This window comes from Vanacampus margaritifer, chromosome 4 (genome assembly GCF_051991255.1).
Source record: "Vanacampus margaritifer isolate UIUO_Vmar chromosome 4, RoL_Vmar_1.0, whole genome shotgun sequence".
In the NCBI taxonomy this organism is placed as follows: domain Eukaryota; kingdom Metazoa; phylum Chordata; class Actinopteri; order Syngnathiformes; family Syngnathidae; genus Vanacampus; species Vanacampus margaritifer.
This window is the reverse complement of record NC_135435.1, coordinates 21,336,886-21,357,331: the sequence shown is the minus strand read 5'-3', so window position 1 is coordinate 21,357,331 and position 20,446 is coordinate 21,336,886. Positions and strand designations below refer to the sequence as shown.

The 20,446-nt window shown below is 38.1% G+C and overlaps 2 protein-coding genes across 4 annotated transcripts in view; one reads left to right on the top strand and one right to left on the bottom strand.

Annotated features, from left to right (window-relative positions):
• LOC144050009 (FERM domain-containing protein 5-like) overlaps positions 1-13,755 on the bottom strand; it is a 35,867-nt gene extending 22,112 nt beyond the window's left edge. For both annotated transcript variants that reach the window (XM_077562841.1, XM_077562842.1), the window contains exon 1: positions 13,447-13,755. In XM_077562841.1, the coding sequence (XP_077418967.1) occupies positions 13,447-13,548 (102 nt within the window). In that variant the 5' untranslated portion in view covers positions 13,549-13,755. The remainder of the gene's footprint in view (positions 1-13,446) is intronic.
• cry5 (cryptochrome circadian regulator 5) lies at positions 13,386-20,285 on the top strand. 2 transcript variants are annotated; one of them, XM_077562845.1, is made up of 11 exons: positions 13,386-13,717; positions 15,726-15,942; positions 16,023-16,217; positions 16,644-16,762; positions 16,843-16,997; positions 17,111-17,251; positions 17,397-17,564; positions 17,651-17,791; positions 18,864-19,015; positions 19,111-19,331; positions 19,758-20,285. In XM_077562845.1, exons 2-11 carry the CDS (start codon positions 15,728-15,730, stop codon positions 19,814-19,816), a joined length of 1,566 nt encoding a protein of 521 aa, XP_077418971.1. In that variant the 5' UTR covers positions 13,386-13,717; positions 15,726-15,727; the 3' UTR covers positions 19,817-20,285. The 2 variants fall into 2 exon arrangements, with proteins under 2 accessions (XP_077418971.1, XP_077418970.1); XM_077562844.1 differs by lacking the exon at positions 13,386-13,717 and adding an exon at positions 15,121-15,199 and having other exon boundaries at positions 19,758-20,281.
• Positions 20,286-20,446: the final 161 nt, after the last annotated feature.

Genomic DNA, 20,446 nt, shown 5'->3' with positions numbered 1-20,446 from the left:
TTAAATATTACCATGGTCCCAAAAACTGAAGAGAAAACTTAAAGCAATGGTAGTTATGACAAAAACGGCCAGCAGGTGGCAGCAGAGTATAAGAGATCAGCCAGGGCCATGTTGCAAAAAGGTTCCCCCCCCCCAGTGTTTTAAACAGATTTGTGAATAATGATGAAACTTAGCTATACTCTAATGCTAATGCAAAACGGAAACAGATAGAAATATACTTTTTTTTCCTGATGAAAGGAGAGACTCTAATCAATGTTTTTATAGCAATAGAACACAATATTCTGTGGGCCTTGCAAAATCAGTCAAAATCCAGTAAAACTGCCGGGATTGCTTCAGTGACAACGGCTGGGAGTGAATGAGTTAATGGATAGAATAGATAAAGTCGCAGGAGCAGAAAAAATATGGTACTTTGTTATTATTTATGGTGACGAACAGAAGGAATTGTACCATGGTGGAGGTCTGAGTAGGTGGAGCTCAACTTTTGCATTTGATGTCATGTTTTGCCTTTTTTTGCTCAGTAAAGAAGTTGAAAGTGAATCAAGAGCCTCTGGTGGTTGTGTTGCAAGAGAGTATCGGTCGTACATTTTCAGTTTGCCTTAATTGAAATTCTACACAATCTACAGAAATCTCAGCTGTCAGTTCATTAATTATTCTGCCCGTCCAATAATTGAAGGTGCGTAGCATAACATTGCATAAAATGATTTTAAAGACTGAAAGTGACTGCTTCAATTTAACGAGAATGTTTGAGACTTGACTGTCGTGAAGGTTTTTTGTTTGTGTCTGTGGGGCTGCCTGCGTGCTTTTGAAGTGTGACCTAGAAAAAGCAGCGACGCGTTATGATGAATTGCCGTAGCAGAGCAGAAAACTGAGGAAAAGAGTCTGTTTATGCATTTTGTGCAAAGTCAGATGAGATTCTAAAGCCACTGACTAATTAATGAGCTGACTCATGTTTATACGTGACTGGGGAGAGTAGCATGAGCAAGTAGCTTCAGCTAGGAACACCTTTTCGGACATTTCGACTTGTTTCATGAGGGAGCTACTGTTATTAGAGATTGTAGCTTGTTTATATGCATTGTTGTTATGTACAAAAGCACAATATTGTTTTTGTTTTTTCATGAGCTCTTTTTTTTTTGTGACCTTTTTTATATCGCCAACCTCCCCACAATATCGTGATAGATATCGTATTGTGACCTTCATATCGTGATAATATCGTATCGTGATGTTTGGATATTGTTACATCCCTACTAACCACTAAAACAATCTGTCGTTTTTCTTATTTCAATTAGAAAAGCGATATATTGTTTTAGTGAAATAATTCAGATTCAACCCAGAGCACACAGAGACAAACAACCATTCACACTCACAATTACACCTCGGGACAATTAAAATAAATTCTATACGGCCTTCACGGGACTTTATAAAGGCTGAAACGTCCTCGCAACATATTTTTTGCTGTCAGATTAATGAAATGAAATTCCAGTGAAGTGCATTGCACCACATCTACTTTCCATCAATCCGCGCACCCCATTCCTACACATCCTCTCTTCCTTCCTCCTTCCTCTCCTTTCCGTCATCCAGCATGCACATCAAAGCTCATCATCGGCTGAAGTGAAGGCACTCTGGAAGCAGAGCGAGGGTTCAGCCAGGCAGCAAGGTCACCGTGACCTCTAGCGGCAAGTGCGCAATGCTTTGCGGGAGGAGACGCCCCTCATGTCTGTGCGGGTGAATGATGCAATCCGGGAAATGGTTATTTAGTTCACCTATGCGCATTTTAATTAAAAGATAGGTGAGGGTTTTTGTTTTTAGGTTAGCATCCTTCACAGGTGCCCCCTCCCGCTCTCAAAAGGGCCATTAACCCCAATTTAAAAAGTGACAAACGCTTTTAAGAAGCCACCATCCCAGAGGCAAACGCTAAACTGGGCCACAAGAAACCGACAAGGGACGGGTCGCTCCCTCTTATAAGAGTTCAGAGTCAGGTTATTAGCATGCGCGGAAGCGCGCGTGTGTGTCGGCGCGTGGCTGCCGCAGAGCTTGGCCAAACAGCAGCCTGACGACAGCAGCTGTAGAGTAGTGATGCAATAATCGTGTTACCATGGAGACCCGAGGTTCCCAAAAAATCCAAGGGCGGTGGAAAGTCGCTGTGCTTGGCTGGCTGGCTGGCTGCGGTGGAAAGTCGCTGTGCTTGGCTGGCTGGCTGGCTGGCTAGCTAGCTGGCTGGCTAGCTGGCAGGCTGGCTGGGACACTGCTGAGATGAGACGAAGCCATTGGCATAAAGATGCTTGACAAGCTGCTGTTACACTGCTATGTAACATGCCTAATGTATTTTTCATCAAATAAATCCCATGCACAGTACAAAACTAAACAGATTGTCCATGCTAGTCAGACACTTGGAATTAGCATTGAATGCCTTACATATATTAAGTATTTACTCGATTGTGGGTGTCTGCAAGCTCATTTATGCGTCCAATTACCTCAAGTGATTGGTGATGATGATCTGATTCCACTAAGCAGCTCGCCCAGCATGAACGCATAAGATAGCATGAAACTACGCCTTAAATTAGGTTTCAAGTTCTATTTTTTTCCATCCACTTTGTAAGCTTTAATTAAACTAGGGGTGTCAAATTTTGTGCGTTAATTTTGAGTTAATTTAAAGTTCCTTTAACGTCACTTATTTTTTTAACGCGCGATTATTGACTGCCCCTTACTTGGAAAGCCTGTACTGGGGGAATTCCAGTCACAACGCAGCAGACACGTTCGCGTAAAAATTTAGCAATAAAAAAAAAAAAAAATCTTTATAGTAGCCTTTTTGTTTGACCATTTATGACTGAAATGTCTTCTAATCAGTACGTAGATTAACACTTTAACTGTTCACAATGGGTACGTACCCCTGCAAGCCTCTGGCCAATAGTTTTTAGACTGGATTCGGGTTCGAATTTCCCGCGCCCTGTCTGCGGATGTGATGTCATGTGCGTGGTGTGTATGTGAAGAAGGGTATGTGCAGTTTCATTTTTTGTCAGCAGGTGGCAGTAATGATTCGAAATGGGATATTCTACACGATTAATTATTGTTTCTTTTTTACAATAGAGGGGTTAACAGATTTTTACAATTAAATGAAAATTATTGCTAGAGCAAATAAAGGTTTTATAATGACTGGAAAATATTTAAATTAGTATTGTTTAAAATTACACTACAGTACATGCTCCGTTATATTTCTTTTTGAACTGTTATGATTGATTTCTTAGCTGTTTTGCCAATCCCACGGCCCTCCGTGTACCGCGATAAGCACGCCTTTGACAGATCCAATTGAAATCCATCTAAATGAAATCTTAAAATCTCTCCTGGCTTCAGTGCCGTCTGTGCAGTGTGCTTGTTAAGACGCGAAGAATCTCAAGCAGCTTTTTTGATGTCGATTTTCCTGCGAGTATATCAGCCTTATCACCATTAGCATGCAGTCCACCTTCTGAGACATATTTGGGGAAAAAAATTAATAAAGGAGGCAAGTGGAACAAAGAGTCCCTGATGGTCACCTCCTCTTCCTCTTTTTATTTTACTGGCACTTCACATAGAGAAAAGTGTATGAGATCTGCAAATGCAACAATGACGACCACATTTGGCTGCTATTGGAAGAGGAAGAGTGCTTTATATTCCATGCACATACGGTTGCTCCTCTATAGCAAGAGTTTAAAAATAGATCACGGTGCACTGAGCTAATGGGACTGGTGTTCTGGTGCTTTTGACCTTGGTTGGTTAAAAACATGACATTATGAATGTGGTGGAATTAATAATAAAAAAAAAAAGAGAGCAATGATGATGTCATGTCAAATCGGTAAAATTACCGAATAATCAATACTGAGCTCTCCAGAAAAAAAAAAGGAAAAAAATGAATGTGGTGGAATGAAGGGAGAGTCAAGACCAAATTTTCGCTTACAATAATATGTCGTAGAGTATTTGCACACATTAGTCTAATGCATCATTCTGATTTAAGGGATACTTGACGCACTGAGCCATTTTCAACAGTAAAAAGTTAGTATTTTGTCCACAATTAATTTTATAACTATATATTTTTTTTTTGGTATACAATTAATACCTTCAAAACCTATTTTTTTCCACTTGCTGTCGACAGAAGATGACATCACCTGTGCTTAGGAAGTAGGTAACGATCAATCATGGCTCACCTGTTTTCTGGGTTTGGTCAGCAAACTGAGCCATGATTGGTCGTTATCAACTTCCTCAGCACAGGTGAGGTCATCTTCAGTCGACAGCAAGTGGAAGAATACGTTTTTATTAATTCTACATGAAAAATTATGAAGTTATCAAATTCATACTGGACCAAATATGAACTTTTTACTGCTGAGTCAAGTATCCCCTTAAAGTTGTGTTTCTGGAAAAAGCGTTAAACAGCAAAATCCACCTGTTTTTATCCATCTCAGGCGGCAGCCATTTTGCCACTTGCTGTCAACTGAAAATGACATCACAATTGCTTAGGGCTCAAATAATAACCAATCATGACCAGGGTTATTATAGTTTTGGATTTTTTTCTTTTTAGTTAGTTTTTATTTCGTTTTGAGTTTAGTTTTTTTTAATTTAGTTAGTTTTAATTCGTTTTCAGGGTGGTTCTGTTAGTTTTGATTAGTTTTAGTTATTTCATAAATGCTTGGTTTTAGTTTAGTTTTAGTTTTGTTTTTTTTAAGTGTGTATTACTTGTGCGCAATATTCAAAAAACACCATTGGAGCGACGTCATCTGAAGGTGCTTTTCTATTGGCTGCTGCTAGATGATGTCAGATTTGTGTGACACACTTTCAAATGTCCTTATTCCAGTTAATATCATAATAAATCTACTTAAAAATCAAATTTTAAATCATCCCCAAATGCTCATGCATTAAATTGATTACCAAAAACTAAAGACATTTTTGCTATAATTATAGTTAGTTTAGTTTTTTTTACATAAAATGTATTTTTAGTTAGTTTTAGTTTTTTTAAAAGCATTTTCGTTTTTATTTTATTTCATTAACGAAATTGTTTTTTGAATTTTAGTTTTTTTTTTGTTAGTTTTAGTTAACTAAAATAACCTTGATCATGACTCAGCTTCAGAAAACAGGTGAGCCACACAGTTTTTGTCATGATCTTCATAAAGGCAGATTTTTACAGCTCTTGTATTGGCTCTCATTAGAGAGTAGCTGCGTCCCTAATGTTGGAATCCAGCTTTGAGTTTCATCGCTTGAATGACGTGTCATTGGGAAGCCTTTAATTGCAATTACACAATCAATAAATAAGATTACATGAAGATATTACCAGTGAATCTTTACCTAAGATTGGGAAGAACAGCTAAAATGTCCCACACTAAATTTTATTCAAAGTGAACTATATATATATATATATATATATATATATATATATATATATATATAAGCAACTAATTACAGTAAGTTACTGTTTATAGTTTCCATAGTGACAAAGCACTCCACCATCTTCTCATTTTATGTCTTGGAGGAAATTAACCATCAACTGACCTCGATATTACAGCGGCAATTTAGCTGGAATCAAGAAGCGTGGCAACAACTGCTGAATTGTACTTTTGTGTTTCTTCTGTGTGTTATATGTCACACACCCACACTGCATATCGAGTGGAGCCACTGCACTGCAAGGTCTCCGGTGACATCACTAGTGCATTTGCATTTTGTCACAACCGCAGAGTAATTAGCACTTTTACGGCATAATGCTACCTTTTCTCCTCATTTCCGCTCACACTGACAAAAAAGTGCCAGACGTTTATGTTGTATATAGCAATATACCATAACTCCAACATTGCATAAGGATTCTTTATTTAACTCATTCACTGCCATTGACGGGTATAGACGTCAAAAATTCATTTTAACTATTTCTATTAGTTAAATTTTTTTTCTCCACTTTTGTTAACAAGAGTATGAAAACCTAGAAAAAAAATATTGTACATTTATAACTGATATAACTTTTGTGATTAATCGGGAGTTAACTATTGAAATCAAGCGATTAATTAAAATAAAAATAATCGCTTGACGCGATTTGAAAAAGAAGAAAAAAATAGTAAAAATTAGGGGCATCAGGCGATTAAAATTTGTAATCGTAATTAATCCCATGACTTCAGTAGTTAACTCACGATTAATCACAAATGTTATATCTGTTCTAAATGTACAATAAAATATTCTAGGTTTTCATACTCCAGTTAACAAAAGTGGGGAAAAAATGCTAAACTAGCAGAAATAGTTCAAATGAATTTTTGACGTTTATAGCCGTCAATGGCAGTGAATGAGTTAACTAGGCCGTAAGTAAGTGCTGATTATCTGCAGTCTCAGCTTGTTCTATTTGGGCTACTGAATTGTTTTAAAGGAAAGGTGAAGAAAAGGCCAGTTAGATATGTGATATCGCAATGTGTATTTTAAAGCTTTTATGTAGGCATAGGAAAGTTTTTTTTTTTTTTTTTTTTTAAATCTCACTATAAGTAAAGATCTATAGCTGTTAGATTTGGGACTTTTTAGACTACGAAACACCCGCCTGTGCATGGCAACGATCCCAGTGACTAGGCTCACCTCTGTGAAAAACACCTCGTTGGTGATTAAATATCAGCTGCACGGCCCCTGCAGGGATGATGAATAACACATGAGGGCGGCGTCTGAGCAGCAAGTTCAACACGGCCTCCTTCCAAGTTCACGTCACAAGTGGCAGACAACCACCGGCCGCCGACCTCCTCTGATGCCTTCAGTGCACACGGGAAAAAAAACGGCTTCCTCATCTTCAAGCCTTATCACACCTTTCGAGAAGCGTCTCGCCTCTAAAGTCGTCCTCGCGTATCCTGTCGACCTTTTAACCTCCACCGTCAACCGAAATGTTATTGCACGCTTGGATTGGAAATATTAGAGTCATTATTTGAACAGAAGAAAATGGTAAGTGACTACTCCTTTATACTAGTTAACAATTTCAGCCTTTGTCCAAATGATTGGATGTGAGTTATTTACAGTTTTGTTTGCGTCTATAAGAGCAGTCTGATATTTTATTCGGCTATGTTTTATTGACTATAAACGATCATCTCAACAGAATAGAACCGTGACTGACGAGAGGTATTCGTTTTTGTCTTTGGGTCCAGGTAATTGGTAGGTTTATTGAAGATGTTCAGTAATTCTTTTTTCTTTCTGAAAGGAAAAAAAAAAAAAAAGAAGAAGATGTTCAGTAATTATAGTCACTAGTAATAGCCATTTGTTGCAGTGGTAAATGAGCATAGAGAAAGTGTCAGAGCTAAATGGTTAAAACGGTTTCATCCAAAATTCATTTGTCTGCATATTGTTGTAATTTCTTTGGGATTTTATGTAGATGCGTCATCGTGGGAGAAGACAAGCTGCGAGAAGCGGAAAATCAGTTTGTCAAGGGACGAAGATGAGAAGGGTAGAAATGTTGGAGTTTTTCTTTCATGATAGGGAAGACGTTGAACTTTTGTAAAAAAAATAATAATAATAATACAGCTGTACCACATTGGAAATGGAAACCGTCACATTTATCACTTTTCCAATTGTGTTATTGCTGTTTGAAATAAAGCATATTTTTTAATCACTTGGAGCAGAAATTGTGGTTATTTAGAAAATTGAATTGAAAAATTAGACCCCTCTTTCATAATTTTAGGTTTGCGAAAGGTAAGAAATTACCATTCCATGTACAGACGCTCCCCTACTTACGAACATTCGAGTTACGAACAACGGTACATACGAACATTTCTGCGCGTACAGTATGTCGAAAAATGTTCGGAAAGAAATGCTGTAAGTTAGATTTTGTATTGCGCGTAGTGCTTCTTTCCGCCGCTAATACCGACGCTTGGCGCTGTGAGAGCTCATTGGAGGCTGAGCAACGTGGCGAGGAGGAGGAGGAGGAGGAAGAAAACGCCGGTCCCCATGAAGCAGGAAATAACTTTTGAAGCCGATTCCAGCGACGACGAAGAATCTCTCATGATATAAAATCCTCCTCTTCCTCCTCCATCATCTCCTTAAGCATCGAGTACATCTTCCAAAAGTAAGTTGAACTTCATTTTATTTATCTTATTACGTACATGTACATACTGTGTGTGTGTCTTTCGCTCTCTCTCTCTAACATACGTAGTACAGTACAGTACTGTACGTATTCTCTCCATTTTATTAAAAGTTTTTTTCAGTACAAACCAATGCAGGTTACTTGTACAAGCCTTAAACATACTTATATAAACCTTCAATATACTTATATAGGCTTTAAACATAAATTATAATACAAAATATAGCACTGAAGCAACTTACGAACAAATTCACCTTACGAACGATCGTCCGGAACGCAACTCGTTCGTAAGGTGGGGAGCGTCTGTATTACCATACATATATTTTGTTTTTTGGCCCATTGTTATTTTTCAAACGATATTCACATTAACAGTCATTTTGACATAATTATCAAAGTATAGTTATATATTTTTGTTGCAAATTCATCTTTTTTTTTTTTTTTCTAAATATAATGACCTCTTATTTTGACACGCGATTGAGTTATTCAACGTAATTGTGCATACTGTCGGACACAAATTTTCCTGTGAGGAGAATTCCCTTGCTGGGAAAAAAGGCAGCAGTGCATTTCTTAGAGGTGAAAGGTTGCGTTAGGAATAGCAACAATAACATCAGCAGAAGGCAAAGGAGCATCCATTTTCAGACTCCTTTTGGAGCTCCCTCACTAATCATCATCACACAAATGTAACTGCTCCCATATTGAACATTCAGCGGGGTGATTTAGTGCCACTTTAAAGCAGAATCTCATTACGCCCTCCCAAATATGACAGGGATATGACCTCATGCAAAACAATGAAAGCCACCGTGATTCAGTGTAAAGAAATGTGTCTTTTCCAACAGAAAATCCTCAAAATGAAAATAGAGAGTTTAACATGGTAAAAATCACGATGTGTAATTTGCTTAAAATGATGCATAGAGGAGAAGTAATTACTTGGGAGCAAATCCCGTGAAGCGCGAACAGCATGACTGTGTTTATCCGAATGCGCTGTCGTCCCCCCTGAGATTTGGTTTGGACACTTGTCCTCGCCTGATTCTGGATGGATGGATTTAGAAGCAAGTTTATGCTAAATTTAGCCATTATCATTCATTTTGTGCCGGGGTGAAGGCAGCCCGGGAAAAAGGAGCAGACTCTTGCATGTGTACTGTGAACACCCCCAAAAAAAAAAAAAAAATCATACTACTGTACAACAGCAGGTGGATGTAGAAATCGTCAGCAGTTCATCCAGACACTTGCAGAAATTTGCGGAATGGACATTTTAGTTCAGTCTCCAATTTGTACTTGACAGTAGAAAATAAAAAAAGAATCTCTCCTTCCTGCCAGGCCTGATACAGATCTGATGAAGTGCCAGGTGATTCTTTAAACCAATGCGTAATTCATTTCCGCGTTAATGTTATTCTACCACCAATTTAGCCGTGCGTGGAGAGAATCCCAAATGACTGCATATGACATTCCATTAAACAAACTCCCACAGTGGAGAAAAGAGCTGAGCTCACTAGTTTTAACAATGCATTGGACTTTTTTTTTTAAATATTAAATTTACTGTGCAATTTTTCACTTCCATGCTGATTGCATTAACTCCTTCTCTGCCATTGACGGCTATTGATGTCAAAAATTTATTCAAACTATTTATATTAGTTTAAAATTTGTTTCCACTTTTGCTAACAAGAGTATGACCACCTAGAATTTTTTTTAAATATAAATTTAGAACAGATATATGATTAATTACGATTAAAAAAAATCGCCTTACAGGCCTAATTAAAAAATATATATATTAAAAATAAGGGTCGTTTAATTGTAATTAATCGCATGATGATTTTATATCTGTTATAAATGTACAATAAAAAAATTCTAGGTTTTCATAAAAAAAATTATTAAATGAAAAAAATGTTAAACTAATAGAAATAGTTCACATTATTTTTTTACGTCGATAGTTGTCAATGGCAGTGAATGAGTTAAGGGCAAATCACTTATGCATTTTTTCTTTTTTTTTTCTTTTTTCTTTTTTTGTAGAACCAAAATTTCAACATTGTGGAGTGATCGCATGTCATAATTATAAATTTATCATAGTTAAAGAAATTGTCTCCATATAACAGAAGATCATGTTTAATCCATCCATCCATCATCTGCTTGACTATTTACTTCCCTCCGTAGGTGCTGCTGTTTTGCCTAGCAACAAAGTTCAAATAGACTCAACAGTAAACATGAGATTAGTGCTCGATGTTTGTCACAGTGTTGGCTCCCTCTAGTGGTATGCGAAATATTTACTGCCTACTGTGTAAGTACAGTTCAGTTGTATTTAACTTTTTAAGTTCAATAAATTTGTATCTAACCTTTCAGAAGTGTTTTGTTGCTCATTGTTAAACATCCATTTGGGCCAATTTTTTTATTTAACTTTTATGTGCAATACATTTCATTATGTCAGAATATAAATTGTCTTGTTTTTGATGATGATAGACTTTCTACGGTAGGTGGAGAGAGAAGTATTTGCTCTTGGGGGGGGGGGGGGGGCACATGGTTAGAAAATGTTTGAAGACGACTTGTTTAGGCTATTATCAACATTGTGGTTGTAGGAAAAATTGGAGCTGTTCACTAGGTTAAACCTATCATAAATCCCCAAAGTTAAGAATCATGCATAATTCATCCCATGTATGCGCTAATTGAAATAATTGGTGCCACAGTCAGCACATTTGATTCAGGTGTGAAGCAGACGTCGCATTCAATCCAAAAAGCGAAAACATATTAACACTTCTTTAAACTGACCCGTGTATGAAATGTGAATAAATGCTGCAGCCTTTGTAAACAACTGTATGCTAACGTTATGAAGCCCACTGTGTAAAATGATGCCTTTTTCTATTATTTCCCATGATGGGAATAACTGAATATGCACAGAGAAATCAAATAATTCTTCCCTGCTGTGCTCTGTTGATGAAAGTGTTGAATCAGCCAATTTTACTTTCCAAATTTAGCATCTTGATTGGGGGAAGCGGCCTCTAAGTGCTAGTTTTAATCCAAATGGTTTTTTTTTGTGTGTGTTTTATACCAAAAGAAGATATCACCATAAACAATGCTGAAGTATGTAAAGCTGTATTGGAGATATTTAATGTAAGACAATCATTTCCCTCACACTTGTTGATAAATTGTGGACTGAGGAGGAAAAAAGAAATCAAGGTGACTTCAGATCAGCCTTTCAAGAATCTCCAGAGTAAAAGCACTTGAAGTTGTAACTTGTCAGTGGTTGAAAGGCTTTTGCCGTCACGTTAGATCGCCGCGGTCGTTGTGTGCTGTCATCATCTCCAATTCAGCGCACAAGCGGAATCCCAAAGCAAACGAGGAAGCTCCAAACACATCCACCACCAAGTCGCACTTAAGTCACGTGACTTTCAATACGCAGCGGCAGATAATAAACTCTAATGACTTCTCCTCACTGCTCTGCATCTTTGCCACTTAGAAACGCGCATCTCGTCTTCATTCAGTCAATACGCTATTGATTTTCTCTGATGCGTCAAGTGCCAGGAGTAAAGATGAACGCTTTAAACGAAGGCCTGAGTAAGAATATGCGTAGGATTCGGTATGCGCCATTATTTGCTGTTAACGAAACGTAGAAGCCTCTTCAGAAACACTTTAAGCAAGAGTCACAAACCTTTTTGCAACTGAGCGCTACTTCTTACATATGAATTCATAGCAAGGGCTACCAGTTTGATACAACCTTTAAAAATAGCAAATTTGACCAAATTACCTTTCATTACATGTTATTGTTCACTCCCAGCCATTTTCACTGAAGCAACCCAATTCGCTCCCGGCTGTTTTATTGGATTTTGACTGATTTTGCAAGGCCCACAGAATATTGTGTTCTATTGCTATAAAAACAAAATAAAGATTAGAGTCTCTTCTTTCATCAGGGAAAAAAAAAAAAATTTCTTTTTGTTTCCATTTTGCAGCAATTAGCATTAGAATATAGCTACGTTTTATCATTATTCACAAATCTCTTTAGAACGGTGGGTTAATTAGCTTTTTTCAACATGGCCCTGGTTGATCTCTTTTGCTCTGCTGCCACCTGCTGGCCGTTTTTGTAATATTTTGTAAAATATACCAGGGTGTTGTCACAAAGGAGAAAATATGACAGAGATTATTTACATTTTCAAGTGCAAACGATGCATATACATGCACACTTAGCCTACTACTGCTCTTGTTACTACTAAATAGTGTGCAAATAGTGCGTAAAGTTTGTCAAACGTAAAATTGTTACACTGGTGATACATTGTGAATAGCCAATACATTATTTTGCCATCAATTGCACATTTTCATTGTTGTTGTTGCAAAAAAATAGCATCAAAGTCACTTTAAGTGACTGGAAGTTTTTCTTCCCCTCCATTTGAAAAAAAAAATCTAAAATAGGTAATTTGGGCGAAACCAACCCATATTTTAGTGCTGATTACCAAACGAAAAAAAATGGAATAAGGAAAGAAACCAACTTTTTTGTGAGAGTCTAATCTTTTATTGAGTCGTTTCTGTGTTTATAAAACACAATAGCTATTCTGTGAGTCTTGAAAGATCAGTCAGACTGCTCGTTCTTTGTGCTAGACATGTAATAATAATAATAATAATGCATCGGATTTATATAGCGCTTTTCTAGACACTCAAAAGACGCTTTACAATGAAATGGATACATTATTCATGCATTCACACATTCACACTGTAAGCTACTTAAGTAGCCACAGCTGCCCTGGGCCGGGCTGACGGAAGCGTGGCTTCCAGTGTGCTCCTACGGCCCCTCCGACCGCCACCAAACATTCGCACCTTCCATACATCAGTGTGAGTAGCACTGGAGGCAACGTGTGTGAAGTGCCTTGCCCAAGGACACAACGACACATGACTTGGGGATCCAACAGCCGACCTTCTGGTTACTGAACGACCGTCTCTACACCCTGAGCCATGGCTGCCACAATGTGAAAGCCATTACAAGGCAAAATTAAAGTGACCAAATAAATCTCACAGCCAGTGACGGATCAACTGCAATCAAATTGCATTAAGAAAACTCATCTTTGGGGAGGGCGATTGATTTGATTGAAAATTGATTTATATAACCAACACACAAACACATGGAAAAGCAATATCCAGGCAAGATAATCCCGTTTATAAAAAAAAACAAATAAATAAATAACAGCCTGCATGTTTCATTCCCTGTGAGCTGCACCGACTTATTCTAAGACAGAAATTTTGTTCCATGTCATCTTCCGCTTTGCCTGCTGCAGAATTGAAAGGATGCATTGGCATCACTGCCCAATAGCCCACCATCCCCGGACCCCGATCATCCTCTGACAACCCCCCCCCCCAAAAAAAACCACATTCAAGTCAATAAAATGCGTCAAGTGGTGGTCATGACGTGTCGCCGCACTGACCTGGATGGTGCAGGTGTACTCGGAGTCGTCCAGCAGCCTCACGGTGCAGTTGCACTCCCGGTCCAGACTCCGGATGCTGCTGCTCATCAGTCTGCTCAGCATCTTCCCAGCGGTCTGCGAACCGGACCGGGGAGGACGACGCGAGGCGCATGCATGCGAGTTAACGAGGCGCCCGCACCGTGCTCCAACACCTGCTCGGCGGCGGGGGCAGCCGTGAACTGCGCCGCAGATGGAGCATCTCCGGCTGGATGAGGAGCACCGGAGATTGGAGGTAACTGGCTGCTTGCTCAGTGGTCCACGTTCAAGTGTCACCCCCTCCCTCCCTCCTTCCTTTTTTTTTCTTTTTGAAACCACACCTTCTCACCGCGGCGTGATTGAATGGTGCCGTTGCAGCCACCAATCACGGAGTTTCTGTAACAGTCGTGACTGAAAGCCACAAGTATGCCTGACTATGCCACTAATAACAATAACTTTAATGCAATTACATTACGTCTTGCAATTGTGCTGGAAATGTTTTTTATCATATTTTTTTAATACACAAATCTCGCACTTTTCTTGAACATGGCACACTTTTCATTCAAATATAATACTTTCTAGAGAAACAACTCGTCACTATCGACACTTCACACACATCTGCATTCATCATTTTTGCCACACATTCATTTGAATGCAGCTAGTAACGCAAGCCATTTCAGGTTTGTGGTGTCTCAGTCTGAACACTAGGGGGCACTAAAAGGAGTACATTATACAATAGATGAGAGCCAAAGAAGAAACTGAACATCAAACTGGTCTAACAGCCTAAAATCTACAGTGCTCAGCATAAATGATCCATCCAGTCTCTAAAAGAGGTCATTCTTAAAGAATAGAAAAAGATTGCATTGATTAAAAATCATGGAGGCCATACAAAGTACTAGATTTAGTCATTTTTGTTGTGTGGTGTACTCATTTTTGTATCACCCTAATTTGAGTAAAACTGAATCTAATTTATGTAATTAACCTGTTATAAGTTAACCAGCTATATATTAAACTTGGTCTTGCCAACATTTTGTGTTCATTGAGATATTGTTTAAAATGCTACTTTTCAAAGGGGGTGTACTCATTTACGCTAAGCACTTTACAGTAGCTACAGTTTTTGTTTGTTGGAGTTGGAATATTGTGTAAAAGGGAATAATACTCATAATGTTTTAACTACAGATTTCTAGTAAATAAGAGTACCATTTCTGTCTGTCTATAAGCCTATTTTGGTTTTGAGCACTTATCTTAAAAAATAAAATAAAAAACATCTATGAAAACTTATTTTTTTATTAACCATGTATTACTCGAAAAAGACAATTTATTCACGGTGGCCCCTTTTCAAGGTTTCTTCATTTTCCCCTGATATGTTTTTCCCCCTTTCCCTCTTGTGGTTAAGAATAAGATCAGGGGATGTCGTTAATATTTGTCAACTGTGGGTGAAGCCTTTTGAGACTCTTTTGCGATTAAGGGACTAAATGTATAAATACATTTGACGAGACTGTCACTGTACCGTGTAGGTCAGGTCGAGGCTAACTTCCCGTGTGTTACCTGAATTGTGGCGACATCTAGTGGCCGTTAGGTGCATCGCAAATGCTGCGCGCGTGGCTAACGCCCCGCCTCTGTCGTCTTCTGATTGGCTAGCACACTTCCTGTTTCATAACTCCTCAACGTGTTTGTTACCAAATACACATCAAGCCTCAATAAGAATCGGTGGGGTGAAGTAAAAGCTGAATTAAAGGTAAATCCATTGACTTTGCATAATGTTTGTTGTCAAGGCTCAGTTAATGTGCACATTTGGGAAACAGATTTTTCGGGGTGGTAGCTCGCCGAGTCGATTATGTTTTTAATTTTGACGTCTGCACTCTGCACTCTTCACTTGCATGTACGCTATCTACGATAAATTAAGCTTACGTGAGTTTTAAACTGTATACTTTTGGCAGTGTGGTAAATTTCAGAAATAGTTACCGATGTACAAAGAGAATCTCTGTAAAGCTGAGAAAGTATTATTTATGTCTTATATATTTTTTCATTTATTGTAAATGCTACAAAATAATAAAACCAAAACATGTTAACTTGTAATTTGCACATCTCTCCCACAGTAATAACTTCTTCTTTTTTTAAGTATTATTATTATTATCAATACCTCAAAACTGAACATTACGTTGTGGTTACTATAATACTAAGTGGCACATCCTTAAAATTGCTCTAGTTGTATTTTGTGATTACTGTATTTGACATCACTGCATTTTGTCCCATGATTACAGACATGGGTCACAGGTGCATCCACTGGTTCCGTAAAGGGCTGCGCCTGCACGACAACCCAGCTCTGATGGCCGCTCTGAGGGACTGCAAAGAGCTCTACCCGGTGTTCATCCTCGATCCACATCTCCTCGACAAGAAATGGGTGGGCATTAACCGCTGGAGGTTCCTGCTGGGGGCGCTCAAAGACTTGGACTGCAGTCTTAGACAACTCAACTCCAGGTAGACACTCTGCATTAACACTAAGATCATGTTAAAGGTCAATGAAGTCACTGATGTGTTTTCCTTTCCTATCTTTTTAGGCTGTTTGTCGTGAGAGGCAAGCCAGAGGACGTGTTCCCCAAACTGTTCAGCAAATGGAAAATAACAAAGCTGACATATGAGTTTGATACAGAGCCTTACAGCGTGTCACGTGACCAGAAGGTGGCCGCCATAGCCAAAGAACACGGCGTTGAAGTCTTCTATAAAGTGTCCCACACGCTATATGACATAGACAGGTAAGCGCTTTTCCCACCTTTATTTCACAAGGAGAAAGAATCATGCGTAATTTAAAATCTTTACTGTGCAAAATTCTTCAATAGAGTTGTTTTATCTACGATGTAACATGTTGATACATCTCAATGCATTACAATATTGTGGAAACTACATTAAATGGATTCAGTTTAAAAATAATAATAATTTGTCATATATATATTTTTAAATCTGCTAATGTTGAGTATATGTGTGAAAATAAAGTTTAGAAAACATTTCCTGTTTTTCTTATTTTACGTTTTTCTCACATATTTATTGTTATCATTCATGTTTTGGTATTAGCAAAAAATAATAATAAAAATACGGCTTTATGGAATCACAATCAGCTTGTTGCATAAGATACCGCACCTTAAAATGGCTGAAAACACAACAACACATTTGTGTTTTCCCAGAATAATCGAGGAAAATAATGGGAAAGCCCCCCTCACATACAAACGCATGCAGGCATTAGTGAAGACCCTCGGCCCCCCGAAGAAGCCAATTTTAGCTCCCACTGCTGAGGATATGAATGGTATGTAACTATTTTTAGTTAACATGTGGTTTTCATGTAATAAACGTAATGCAATAAATAATGGCGTCATATCCTCAAAGGCGTGAAGACCCCTCATTCAGAAGATGACGCAAACAACTATGGGATCCCGTCATTGGATGAGCTCGGTCATGATACATCGGAACTTGGAGAGGAGCCTTTCCCAGGAGGAGAACAAGAAGCTTTGAGGCGGCTGGAGGAAAATATGAAAAAAACTGTAATTCTCATTCAGTAGTTTGACTTTTTCAGTTTACACATGGTGTGCTTTACTACAAGACAAAGACAGAAAGTCTCATTTTTCGTCTTCTTTCTTCTGTTTGTCACCTACAGGGATGGGTGTGCGGCTTTGAGAAACCTCAGACGTCTCCCAACTCTTTGAGCCCGAGCACGACGGTCCTCAGCCCATACGTCACATTCGGATGCCTGTCTGCTCGCACCTTCTGGTGGAGGCTGACTGAAGTCTACCGAGGGGTACGTATTATTTTGGTAAAAATCCATCCATATTCTATAGCATTAAGCTAATAAGCATGTTTTGGAACGTAGAAGCAAGCTGGACTACCCAGAGACTCAAACCCAGACCCTTTAAATTGTGAGGCTTTTTTTTGTGTGTGTGCAGAAAAAACATTCCGATCCACCAGTGTCCTTGCACGGACAGTTGCTGTGGCGAGAGTTTTTCTACACAGCCAGTGTGGGCGTCCCCAACTTTAACAAGATGGAGGGCAACCCCGCGTGCACTCAAGTGGACTGGGACACGAACCAGGACTACCTGACCGCCTGGAGGGAGGTATGATTATCATGTCACGTGTTACTGATGTGACCACATCAGTTTCTTGTAAGTCATTATGAGAGGTTTTTTTTTTTTTTGCAAAGTCTCGGACCGGTTTCCCCTTCATTGATGCCATCATGACCCAGCTGAGACAAGAGGGATGGATCCATCACCTGGCCAGACATGCTGTGGCCTGCTTTCTCACAAGAGGAGACCTGTGGATCAGCTGGGAGGAAGGGCAGAAGGTACACGTATCAAACCAAATTAATCCAGATCTGATCCAAATTTGGGTGTGAATCCAAGAAATTACCATGTTATGCAAAATGAGGGAAAAAGATTAAAAACAGGGTGAGCATCGGATTTATTTTGATCTGATTTTTATAAATTGTCTTGAAAAGTTAATATGATTTTTTTTTTTATCCTTTAATCTATCCTTTAAATGTGTAAAAATCTATTTTAATTGTTAGGGATGATTTTTTTTCCAGACCGATACCAGTACAAGTATTCAACTCTTGAGTAGTCACCAATACCAAGTACAGATACCACTAGTACTTTTGATACATGAAATAAAATAATAAAATAAGGCCATGTTTTGGCACAAATGTACTCGCCCAGCCCTATTAATTGGTTTAATCCTACTTAATTTGAACACAATTTAATATGCAAATCAAACAAAGGTCAACCCAGACAAGATCTGATTCAGATTTAAGTTTGAATCATACTGCAAAAAAAAAAAAAAAAAAGTAGAGGAGGGCTACCTTTTAAAATGTGCAAAATGAAAATTATAATATTTCTGTCAAATCTAATTCAAGTCAACAAAGTTACTACGTGCATGGCAAGGTCCAAATCAGTTTCATTTTGTTCTGATCCTGATTTTCACGTCATGAAAAATGATGTGAAATACGAGCGTTAAAAAAAAGTCAGTTAATTTATCCTATAAAAGTGTAAAAAGCAATCATAATTATTGCAACGTTACTTGAATTTGAATACAATTTTCTTCAGGTTTGTACAAGGTCAACATCTATAAAGTCAAACAATCTGGATCTGATCCAGATTTTTGACGTGTATAATGTCCATCATAAAGAGTCGCGATAATACATAAAATAAGAAATTCAGTATATCGTGACAAAATTCGACATAATTTACTGTGATCATAAAGGCTCTTGTTCCCTGACAATGAGACCTCATTTAAGATATTAAGATTAGACTATTTTACACTTGTTGATTTCATAAATTAACGATCACCTTCAAGCCTTGGCAGAGGTCAGCAGCACTCTGACGGCTGCTGTTTTTGTGCGTTTCTATTCATTTCTGAAGGTGTTTGAGGAGCTGCTGTTAGACGGCGACTGGGCTCTCAATGCGGGCAACTGGCAGTGGCTTTCAGCCAGCACTTTCTTCCACCAGTACTTTAGGGTCTACTCTCCCGTGGCCTTTGGCAAAAAGACCGACAAAAACGGCGACTACATCAAGTACGACTATCCAGACATCCATTTTCTATAGCGCTTAAAGTTCCGCCTTAAGTATCCAAACAAACAATTTTTGCTCATGTCTGCAATATTTTTAGGAAGTACCTTCCCATCCTGAAGAAGTTCCCCGCTCAGTACATCTACGAGCCTTGGAAAGCACCAGGCAGTGTACAGAAGGCAGCAGGGTGCATTGTGGGTAAAGACTACCCGCGTCCCATTGTGGAGCATGAGGTGATCAGCAAGAAGAACATGCAGAGGATGAAGTTGGCGTATGCCAAGAGGTCTGCCGATGCCGACGAATCGCCCAGCAAGAAGCAAGGTGCTCAAACACATTTAAAAACATGCTCATTGTATATTCATTCAAACGTATTTGTTTGACAGTTCAGAATGTTTAAATCGACCTTAACAAACAAAGTTAATAATTTGACCATGGAATCAGTTTTTTAGACATTATCGATCAATATTTTTGGATAATATAAATAAAAATGCAACAAAAATTGCTAAAATAGTTTTGTATTTACAAACAAAATTAATAATTTGACCATGTAATCATTTTTTTTTTAGACATCGATCAATATTTTAAAATAAAATAAATAACTATGCAACATAATTGCTTGACTGTTTTTATATTTATATTGCCGTTATTTTGACTGTGCTCGTGTACCTAATGAAGTGGCCAGTGTATGTAACAATGTTTATGAACCATATCAAGTCATGTATTTCCTTCTGGTGTTTTGTCTGGCAGGGGTGAAGCGAAAGGTGCCCGCCGTTGTGGACATGTTGAAGAAGAAAGGAAAGAAATGAGTCAGGCTATTTTTGAAAGGTCCTTCCGTTAGTTGCATCGGTTTGCTTGTTTACATTGGTTATGTTGTTAAGTGCTTTCTTTCTTTTTTTGCTGGTATGTTCATAATGTCTTTTAATATGTTTGTAATTACTTGTAGTTGGAAGTAGATGGTGTGCTACTCTTTGCTTTTGTTCTCTCCATACTGTCATGTTTGTGTCCACATTTGTATTAACATTGATATATTTTTTCCCCCCATGTTCAAGAAAAAGGTTGTCTTCTTTTCACTAGCTGGCATTTAAATTATATTTCTTTATGGTCGTTTGACTCATAAAGTTTAAAATATTCTCCAAAATACCACTAGAGGACGCTCTAACTCTAACTAAAATCTCAATTGACTGGAGGATAGTTTATATTACCCAGCCATCCATCAAGAAGAAGAAAAAAGCATTTTACTCGCAAAACAACAATAAAGGCAAGCGTGGTTTTGCAAAAAAACAAGCAATACGTATTATTAGTAAGACTTATTATTATATTCATACTGGACTCGTTTTTTAAATATTAAATGTTAAGCTAAAGGATATATAAAATAATGTCCATTTCAGGCGGCGGCTATTTTGTCACTTGTTGTCGATTGAAAATGACATCACAGT

Coding starts and splice junctions, on each gene's coding strand:
- cry5 (XM_077562845.1), top strand. CDS start 15,728: ATGGGTCACAGGTGCATCCACTGGTTCCGTAAAGGGCTGCGCCTGCAC. Junction 15,943..16,022: donor CTTAGACAACTCAACTCCAG/GTAGACACTCTG, acceptor CTATCTTTTTAG/GCTGTTTGTCGTGAGAGGCA. Junction 16,998..17,110: donor AGGAAAATATGAAAAAAACT/GTAATTCTCATT, acceptor TGTCACCTACAG/GGATGGGTGTGCGGCTTTGA.